Raw genomic sequence first — 10,289 nt, forward strand, 5'->3', positions numbered from 1 at the left:
TGTTGCATAGTTTCCCAAGCTTCAAGGAGTGCTTGAACTAGCCAATGAATAATGCAGCCATTTCAGGACACAATTTCAGGACAATGCACACTTTGTGCGATCTTTGATATTTACATGTGCCAAAATTGGAAACGCTAATCAAGAAGCCACCCGCACCTTTCGAGAGGAGTCCTCGAAGATTTTGAGTCTTGACGTGTCCTCATGTGCACTGAGCAGGTCAAAGAGTTCCTCATTGTACAACTCAAGGAAGGACACCTTGATTGTAAATTCAAGGTCCTGGGACTGAAGCTCTTCGAACAGCTGCTGCAGTGTACGTGGGATGATACCAGCCAAGGGGTCGTCGGCCCAGCCCAGGTTCACGTTTGATCTTTCACCTTCCATAGTGAAGGTCTTGCCAGTGCCCGTTTGACCGTATCTGAAATCAAAAGCGAGAGGTCAAAAGCTATTACTAACGCCCACTCGCATTTCATGCGTAAAATTTTCAAGAGACCCTGATGTAAGTCTAAATTATCTGAAACGGTGCTTTTTACGCAGTCTAGAATTTCGTTGCAGTTGACCTGTCTCCAAAACGGTTCGGACAAATTTTGAAGACGCATAGGGTACAGCTACAGTAAAACATTTGGACCACAATTTGTGTGAAGCATCTCGTATTCAAGGGAAGCTGAAGAGGTTTTAGAATTCGAAGATTTACAGGGGTTTGGAAGACTGACACAGTATAACTCAACTCCTGCAGTTATTTTCTTGATTATGCGCGTAGCAGCACCACAATCGCGCTTTAAACTTTCATTGAAGCTCCGCCCCCTTCGCACGCCGAGCGTAGCGGCGAAAGACCGAGCGCGACGATGACGTCAATACAGGGTGACGTGAGCGCATTATTCGAATCACGCTCCTCGCGGATACCCAAGATGACGTCACGATCGTGTTCGCCATCAGAGCCCGTTAATTGACCCGCAGCATCTCCCGCAGACGCAGCAGCTGCGGCTTGTTTTTGTTAAATTAAAGCAACTTGCGGTGACTTCTGGCCTCTTAAACTATCATTTTCGTATTCAGGGGGCAAAAAACTATAATAATTTGTTCAAAGCTCACTTTTTTTTCGAAACGTGATTCAGCTGCCCTTTAAGAGAGCTACAGACGATTACAAGTTACCCTCCTACATAGCCATGCTTTTTCTCCTCAACGATTTCGCCGAGCTATTGGGGCTAAGCTCCACCTTCACTGGCTCTGCGTCATGATGGGACGCCGCGTCATCTACATCCGGTTGTCTTGGAGCCAGCGCACGAAGCCTCTCCAACCTCTCTGCCAGCCACCTGGCAGTCGATCCCAAGCGAGAGCTATCGAAGGAGCGTGCGTTGCGAGCATTCTGTCACAGAGCCGAGTGTGTCCAGTATTCCATTAACCACAGGCGAGCAGGGCATTTTGATGGATGGGTGGAGGCGAAAACTAAAACTCCTCCAGACTCTTATTGCTGTAATGAAGGAGCTTTAGCGCAGACGTATGTGAGCTGCCTGATCAGTTGGCATGGTCCAGCCACCTGTTGGTGCAGAGCTTAACCAGCCAAAGAAATTGATAATATCGCTGTAACTAAGTATAAAACATTTTCAACATTTAGAAAAACAATGTTCATGATTACGCTCCTGCCAAAAATTTACACCAGCAGCAAAGTAGAATACACTTGATTACTGCTATATTAGTTTGTGTTTGGTTGAACTGTGCCACCAGGTGGCTGCACCGTCCAGGCCGTGCTTCCCCAGTCAGGGAAGTGCATGGTTGACACAATGGCAAAAGCTCAGAAGGTGGTATGGGACAACATGGAGCACGAAAATCTGGTCGTTATCCATGCTGGTGTCAACAATGTGCTGAAAGGAAGGAGCCTGAACCTAAAGAGACAGAGGTTGGGTTGCGTAAACTCAAGAGAAGCCTCTGCGAAGGTGCATGTGACCATACGCACAATCCCAGGGCCAGGCTAGTGGGATGGAAAGGAGTGTGGCTAACCAGGTCATTAGGGGGTCTGAGCCGACCACTTGGGTACGGCGCAATGGATGTAAACCGGGACGTGTACGAGTCTGGCTCCCACCCTTTTGCACAGGATGGCATTCACTACAGTGATGCCACGGGCGGGAGGGTAGGTAGTAGGATAGGGCGCCAAGCTACGGCTTTTTTGGGGGGACCCAGAGCCCTGAGGCCACCAGTGTAGACAAACATGGACCCAGAGAGGCCCCAAGATTAAGAAAACTAGAGTTGCTAGGAGAAGAAATAGACGTAAGCACCAGGGGCAAGGTTATTCTGACATAGGGTATATTAACATGCAAGGTGGCAGGAATAGGCTGAAGTGGGAGGAGATAGACAAGCAACTAAGGCAGGAAAAGCTGATGGTATACGTGTTTGTGGAGACATCTTAGGGACATGGAGCAACCACCCTGTAATCGTGACTATGCATGGGAATATTGCAATAGAAATGAGGGCAGCAGAAAAGGGGGTGGAACTGGGGCATTCATTCATAAAAGTATGAATTGGCAAAGGGTCAAACAGGAATGCAAGGAGCATTTATGGCTAAAAGTGAAAGTGGCAGGAGAGCAGACACTCCTTGGCTTGTGGACAGGAGCAAATGCCAAAGAGGAAAACAAAAAAATGCTGGAATGCATATCAAGTGACATTAATGAGCTAGGAGAGTGCGAGATTATTATACTAGGAGACATGAACGCACACATAGAAGACATGGACGGGTACACCGGCTCAACAGGCAACATGATGCTGGATATGCGAAAGGCATGACTTAGTTGTATGCAACAGTACTGAGAAGTGTGAAGGGCACATAACATGGGAGGTAGGGAGCCTGCAGTCGACGATAGATTATGCACTAATGTCGCATAGGATCCATGATAGGCTAAAGGTAATGAACATAGATGAATATGGCTCCAGAAGCCTAGGTAGTGATCACAAACATTAAGGCGAGTTTAGAAGAGAAATGAAAGTAGGTAGGAGGCAAGATGAACAACCAGGTGGGGATATTTTACTCGGAAAAGCAGCTGGAAATAGCAACCCAACAAATTGAGGAAGTAATTTCAGAGGATACTAAAACAGAATGGACATATGCAAATTGAACAGGGCTATTTGAGCTAGAGCTTTCTAAGGTACGAGTCAGGCCCAAAGAGAACAGAAGACGTAAACCCAAGAGCTGGTGGGATGAGGAGGTTAAGAAGGCCATAGAGAAACGTCGGGAAGCATCCAGGGAACAGATATTCAAAGCAGAGGGGTGAACCAGAAGCTGATGTATATAGAAAATGGGATAACTTCTTAAACTGTAGAAGGGAAGCATCCCATTTGATCAATGAGAAGATTAGAAGAAAGGGAACCCAATGGTTGTCAGAAGTAAACAAAAAGGATAGAAAAGCAGCGAAGAAAATTTGGAAACATCTCAACTCCTTGAGTAATAAGACTAGCCTAGAGCAGAGGTTTATAGTTACAGGTCAAGGTGTTCGGCTAGGAGGAGATGAGGCAATGAAACATATAACAATGATGACAGAAAAATTTTAAGAACGAAACGTAGCATGTGCTCAATCTGGTGAGGATAGACTGGTTAGTGCAGTGGCTCCACTTGAACAAAGCGAGTGGGAAAGGGCAGAGAAGAGGGTTCCTAGTAGCACGTCGACAGGTCATGATGGCATCCCAATTATGTTAATAAAGACATTGGGCCCAAAATCTAAGAAAGCATTAAGAGAGGCAGTGAGCAAAATGATAATGGATGGTAAAGCCCCCGACGGGTGGAGACTGAGCAGGATGAGCATATATAAGGGAAAGGGGGACAAAGCCAATGTCACGGAGCGGCATATTTTCGAGAGTTCGAGTGGTTTTTGACGCCAATTAACGGCCGCCAAAAACGTGGTGCACTCACTATGCGGCGTATAATTCTGATTAGCGACACGCCGAATTACGGGTGTCAAAGGCGTCGTGGCCTCACGGGGTGCCATCTCGATTCGAGACGCCGATTACGGACCACAAGGTGTGCGTGCACGTCCGTGTGGTAGTGCCGGGCTCGACCTTGGCCCTTGACCTTGGGAGAGAGGAGAATCGGCCATTTTTCGTACATGGTGAAAAGGCCGCGGCCAAGAACTTTGGGAACTAGGAGCCGTGAATTAATTAGGAGAACTCTGCATACCTGCAGTTAATAAAGACATTGGGCCCAAAATCTAAGAAAGCATTAAGAGAGGCAGTGAGCAAAATGATAATGGATGGTAAAGCCCCCGACGGGTAGAGACTGAGCAGGATGAGCATATATAAGGGAAAGGGGGACAAAGCCGATGTCACGGAGCGGCATATTTTCGAGAGTTCGAGTGGTTTTTGACGCCAATTAACGGCCGCCAAAAACCAGTATGTCCCACAAATCCTTTTTGGATTACATTGTCATAGGCTCCCTTGATATCCAGAAATGTGAGCCATAGGGGCCTGTGTTGGTTTTCTGCTATTTCAATACACTATACATCTACATAGGGAACTAGAGAAAGGAGAGGCTATTTAAGCGCAGGTTTTGGGCCCTGCTGACGAGTCTAGAAGCTGAACCTATGCGCTGCTGAGAAGCCGTTAGGGGGGGCTAGCGCCGTCCAGCATCGCCTGGGCCGCCTAGCCACGTCGGAACTCCAAGTAACTAGTTGACGTACGAGACGTCAAACCAGCGTCTGCAACGAAGTTCACGGTAGTTCGCCTCAAGTTAGCTCAACCTGCTGGAGAGAAGACATCAAATCAAGACTCCCGGGAAACCCAGCCCAGCAATTCGCATCCACCTCGACAAGATCGGACCGCCAGCATTCTTCGGGAAAGCTTTGTGCACCGACGTCATGGTTTATGGACTTGCTGCTGCTGCCCGGCCACGCGTATGACATCGTTTGTTTTCTTTTGAACTTTGATTTCTTTTGACTTTGCTTTAGTGAAATGCTGTTAGGCGTTATTCTTGTATATTTTATCCCACCCTGTTTCATATGTGTATGTATTGATTAATTGCCCATCATATTTCTCTGTCATCATTGTGTTATATGAAGTTCAGGTGTGAGTCTGTCTTGTGTCTTTTTTTTATTTTATTAATTGTGGATATTTATCTGTCGATAAATATCTGTTTTTTTGTTTACTCCAGACTCTGACTCTTTACATTGTGCTCACTTGAGTACGGAACGACCAACCAGCTGTCCACCCCGTCGATCGACTTCGCGCCGCCGACGAATCGGGGACAGCTGTGACAGCCGACATAAACAACTACCGTTCCACAACAATGACGTCAGTGGTTTACAGGGCGGTGATGCAGATTATAAAGGACAGACTGCAGGGATGGGTGGAGAGCGAGGAGGGGCTGGGGGAACTACAAAATGGGTTCCGGAAACAAAGAAGGTTAGAAGATAATCTGTTCTCATTGACGCAGTGTATTGAAATAGCAGAAAACGAACACAGGCCCCTATGGCTCACATTTCTGGATATCAAGGGAGCCTATGACAGTGTAATCCAAAAAGGATTTGTGGGACATACTGGGCACTCTAGATGTGGAAGATGGAGTAATTAATCTTATAATCTATATCTATAAAAGTAACAGGGTGCTTATAAAATGGGAAAACCAGGTATCTGGGCCTATAGAGATACAGCAGTGGCTCAGGCAGGGGTGCCCTCTGTCACCTCTGTTGTTCATGCTGTATTCACAAGGATTAGAGAAAAAATTAGAGAGGAGCGGACTTGGCTTCAACCTTTCCTTTTTTTCAAGCAAGGAGAATGGATTAAGCAGATATTAGCAGGACTGATGTACGCGGATGACATTGTACTTATGGCTGACAGCAAGGAAGACTTGCAAAGATTAATGGACATCTGTGGTAAAGAGGGAGATAGCTTAGGTTTGAAGTTTAGCAAAGAAAAATCGGTAGTCATGATCTTTAATGATAATCAGGGCAACGAGCATAGGATACAGGAGGTTACGCTGGAGGTAGTGGATAAGTACAAATATCTTGGAGTGTGGATAAACAATGAGGCTGAGTACCTAACGGAACATGAAAAATATGTAACGGCTAAAGGTAGCAGGAATGCAGCTGTGATGAAGAATAGGGCACTGTGGAATTACAATAGGTACGAAGTGGTGAGAGGGATTTGGAAAGGGGTGATGGTCCCTAGTTTGACTTTCGGCAATGCGGTCCTGTGCATGAGATCAGAGGTTCGAGCAAGGTTGGAAGTTAAGCAGCGAGGGGTGGGTAGACTGGCTCTGGGAGCACACGGAAATACACCAAATCAGGGGGTACAGGCTGACATGGGATGGACGTCATTCGAGGGCAGGGAAGCTAGCAGCAAGATAGAATTTGAGGAGCGATTGAGATAAATAGCAGAAAAGCAGTGGGCAAGGAGAGTTTTCAGTTATTTGTAGATGAGGAATGTTGACACAAAATGGAGGAAGCTGACCAGAAAATTGTCAATAAAATATTTGGACTGCAGGAGGGGTGTAAACTAGGATACAGCAGTTAAGAAAAAGGTTAAAGAAACAGAGAGCGGTCTATGGAAAACAGGGATGCGGACGAAATCACCACTGGAAACAAACAGAACTTTCAAGCAAGAAATTGCAAAAGAAAATATCTATGATAGTTCTAGGGGCAGCTCTTTGTTGTTTGAAGCCAGGACGGAAGTATTGTGGACTAAGATGTACCGAGTCAAGTACCAAGTACGTTGTGCAGTGCGTGTGGAGAGGAAGAGGAAACGGCTGAACACCTAATACTTTTCTGTAAAGGGCTTAACCCTATAGTGCAAAGCAACGGGGCTGATTTTTTCAAAGCATTGGTGTTTAGGGACAGTGAAGGCAAAATAGACTTTAAGCGGGTAGAAATAACCAAACGGAGTTTATCTGATTGGTGGCTAAAATCAAGGCAGGGGTGAAATTTCACCCACCACAAAGTACAAAATATGTTTATAGGTGGCGTATGCCACTGCCCGATTTAATGGGTTCAGCCTCATCCCTCCATGCACGTTTGTGCCTCCACTCATGCCGTAAGACGCCCAGGCACAGTCAGCTTGCGCTTGCATTTACCCGAATACCAGACACGCGAAACACTATTGGGGTATATAGTAATCCTTCGGTGTGAAGTGACGGCTGCAAACATATAGATACTCGTGCCAATCACATACCGACAAGCAGCACTGCAGCCACTTCGCTCGCATGTTTGCCTTGCAGAGAGACACGACGTCACAGCTTGACATGTCTCCGATCGCTACGTCGATCGCAGCCCACAACGCAAAGGCAAACCATCGCCGTGAAAAGACCAATAGAGACGAACACAGACCACGTCAACATGGAGCGCGTTGCAACACAAGCAGACGACACTTGCCGTGTGCCGGAAGTGCATGAGTGTAGCGATACATTGTCCTTGTGCATTCTCTTTCCGTCTCTTTTTATAAAAACAAATAAAATAACATTTCATCTATTACGAACGTTTGTTCACCCTAGGCATGCAATCAGATAGCTCACCCAACTGACATTATATGGTCAAATTGCGTCACCTGGTCAGGGGCGACTGAAAACTTCGCCGAGTGGCATGCTGCGATCGGTAGTTACCTTCCTTTTTAAAAACATAAATTACATGCTTTACGCGGAGCACTTAGATGGGTCAATGATCAGAAGGACCTACCCTAACGACTCCATATGGTTTGTAAAGGTGTTTATTCAGCAGAGCTTGGAGCAGCGCAACGTCAACGGTCAGCGCAGTAACAGCTTTCAAGCACGAGAGCCGTTGCCGATCAAGAGCACTCGACCCACTAGCGTTTTGAACCAGTAGCGCTGAACCCACTAGCCCCGTCTCTCTTCTTCGCTACAATCACTCCCGGGAGCGATAAGGGAGCCGTCCGGCAACCTAACAGTTCGTGACGATGAGGGGGTCATAATAGGGCTTTAGACGGTCGACATGGACAATGTCTCGTCCACGGCGGCGCATGTCTGAAGATGGCTCTACTGGTTCTATTAGATAGTTCACAGGAGATGCACGTTCGATGACACGATAAGGGCCTTCATACTTCGGAACCAGTTTTGAGAGGCCAGGGGCAGTGAGGGGGACTGAGAGCCACACGAGCGCTCCCGGATCGAAGGTGACCGTGGAAGTGGCGTCACCGTGAGTGCTCCTCTGGCGCTCTTGATCTTCAGTAGTAAAGGCCCGAGCGAGGTTGCGGCACTCTTCCGCATGTCTGACCGTGGCAGAAATAGGCACAAACTCGGATGCATCCGGCCGGTACGGCAGAATTGTGTCGATGGTGTGTGAAGGGTGCCAGCCATAGAGTAAGAAATAGGGTGAAAACCCAGTGGTGGTCTGCGTAGCGGTGTTATACGCGTAGGTGACGAAGGGTAGGATGGCGTCCCAGTTCGTGTGGTCGGAGGCGACGTACACTGAAAGCATATCACCGAGCGTACGGTTGAAGCGTTCCGCGAGGCCATTTGTTTGAGGGTGGTACGCCGTAGTTGTGCGATGAACAATGTGGCACTCTTTGAGAATGGCTTCAACTACTTCCGTCAGGAAGACTCATCCGCGATCGCTGAGCAGTTCTTGAGGTGGACCATGCCTGAAAGTCAATTCGACCATGGCGGAGTCTGATCGAATCCAAAACGTCCTGAAGGGCATTGAAAACGATGCCTTTAACATGTTGCTGGCCAAAAATCCTCGCTCTGTGGCCGAAATTATTACGCTGTGCCAGAGCTACGAAGAACTCCGCAGGCAGCGATCACTGACCCGTCGATCTCTACCGCGTGACGAACACATCGCTGGTTTGGCTGCCATGTCCGACCAGACAACTTTGCTCGCAGAGATGAAGGCGTTCGTCCGCGAGGAAGTTGCCCAGCAAATCTCATTGATGGAGTTTGCACAACCGCAGCCAGTGAACGCACCAACGCCGAGTTTTGCGCCTCCGCTTCGCTGCGTCATAGCGCAAGAACTGCACGAGGTTTTGCCTGAGCACCACCAGCATGTTCCGGCGGCTGCACCTCACAGCTACGCTGAAGTCCATGACCAGGCCCCGACAGATCCCGACGGCTGTACCACTCAGCTACGCAGAAGTCGTTACCCAGCACCTCCACCAATTGTAAAGGTGTTTATTCGGCAGAGCTTGGAGCAGCGCAACGTCAACGGTCAGCGCAGTAACAGCTTTCAAGCACGAGAGCCGTTGCCGATCAAGAGCGCTCGACCCACTAGCGTTTTGAACCAGTAGCGCTGAACCCACTAGCGTCTCTCTTCCTCGCTACAGTTTGTACACATGGGGTTCAAGGTCTTTCTACCTCACTGGATGACAGCTTGGGCATCTGCATAAGTCTTCAGCATTGCAAGCATTTCGTCTGCTGCACCCAGGTCTGAGTGGACCATAGGCTCATCCCACATCGCAAAATGCGGCCAGCCTGCACACCCTGAACTTTTCTTTAAAATAAATAAGGTCGGATACTTTTTAGACAAGTCTTGGATTTCGAAAGTCAAGGGTCTCATGAAATTGTGTCCGGCCCAGCCTAAATTATCGGCGCAAGCAAATAGGGGTGCGATTGATGTAGCAATAGAAAAAAGACCTGCCAGCGAAGTTGACCAAAGCACCGTGCTAGAGACATGGGAAGGAACTACAGCAAGAACACTCACGCAAATACGGTGCAGTTGTAGCCCATCATGACCTCGGCTATGGTAGGCTCCATGACTGCCCGGTACACATCGATCTACACGACAAAAAATCAAAATAAAGCTTCAAGCAATTGGAGTCAGTGACAGCAGTAAGGGTCTAGAAAAAGGTACATGCTTACCTGCTTTGCATCAGGTCCAAATACTTTGTCAAATGTGAACGATTTGCGAAGGCTCCGCTCCGGAACGACCCGGTCATTCACAAGTACCTCCTTCCTTTCCGGTACAACTTCAACAGCTTTGATGAACCCATTTCGTTTCTCCAGCGAGTTTGGGGGCCTACACAGAAGTGTGGGCTGTACTTTAAGAATGCACGAAGCCACAGGGAAAACGCGTAACACTCGCTCACACTTTTGCAAAGCAACGGAATGGAATATGACGCACCACGCACAAAATAAACGGTCATAAGCTTACCGGCACCGTACAAAAACTTGAATGTGCTGGTTACCCAGCTTTCTCGAAGCCATGGTCCTGTGATACAGGTCAGAATTCTGGTGAAACTGCAAACGTAAATTGCCGGTTCACGCCACTTCCGAACGCTGTCACGAGAATTCCAGCACGCGCAATGACACCGCCGAACACTGCCACTGCTATCTCTGCCACTGGTCTAGAGTGTATACACTGGCCTAACTGGCG

The 10,289-nt window shown here is 47.9% G+C and overlaps 1 protein-coding gene across 1 annotated transcript in view; it reads right to left on the bottom strand.

The window, feature by feature from the left end:
- Positions 1–10,289, bottom strand: part of LOC119460969 (kinesin-like protein KIF11) — a 47,821-nt gene extending 37,532 nt beyond the window's left edge. Inside the window, exons 1-4 of the mRNA XM_037722131.2 lie at positions 10,068–10,289; positions 9,776–9,932; positions 9,618–9,691; positions 157–415 (exon numbers count right to left, since the gene is read on the bottom strand). Of these exons, the coding sequence (XP_037578059.1) occupies positions 157–415; positions 9,618–9,691; positions 9,776–9,932; positions 10,068–10,120 (543 nt within the window). The 5' untranslated portion in view covers positions 10,121–10,289. The remainder of the gene's footprint in view (positions 1–156; positions 416–9,617; positions 9,692–9,775; positions 9,933–10,067) is intronic.

Source organism: Dermacentor silvarum, chromosome 8 (assembly GCF_013339745.2).
Source record: "Dermacentor silvarum isolate Dsil-2018 chromosome 8, BIME_Dsil_1.4, whole genome shotgun sequence".
Taxonomy (NCBI): Eukaryota; Metazoa; Arthropoda; class Arachnida; order Ixodida; family Ixodidae; genus Dermacentor; species Dermacentor silvarum.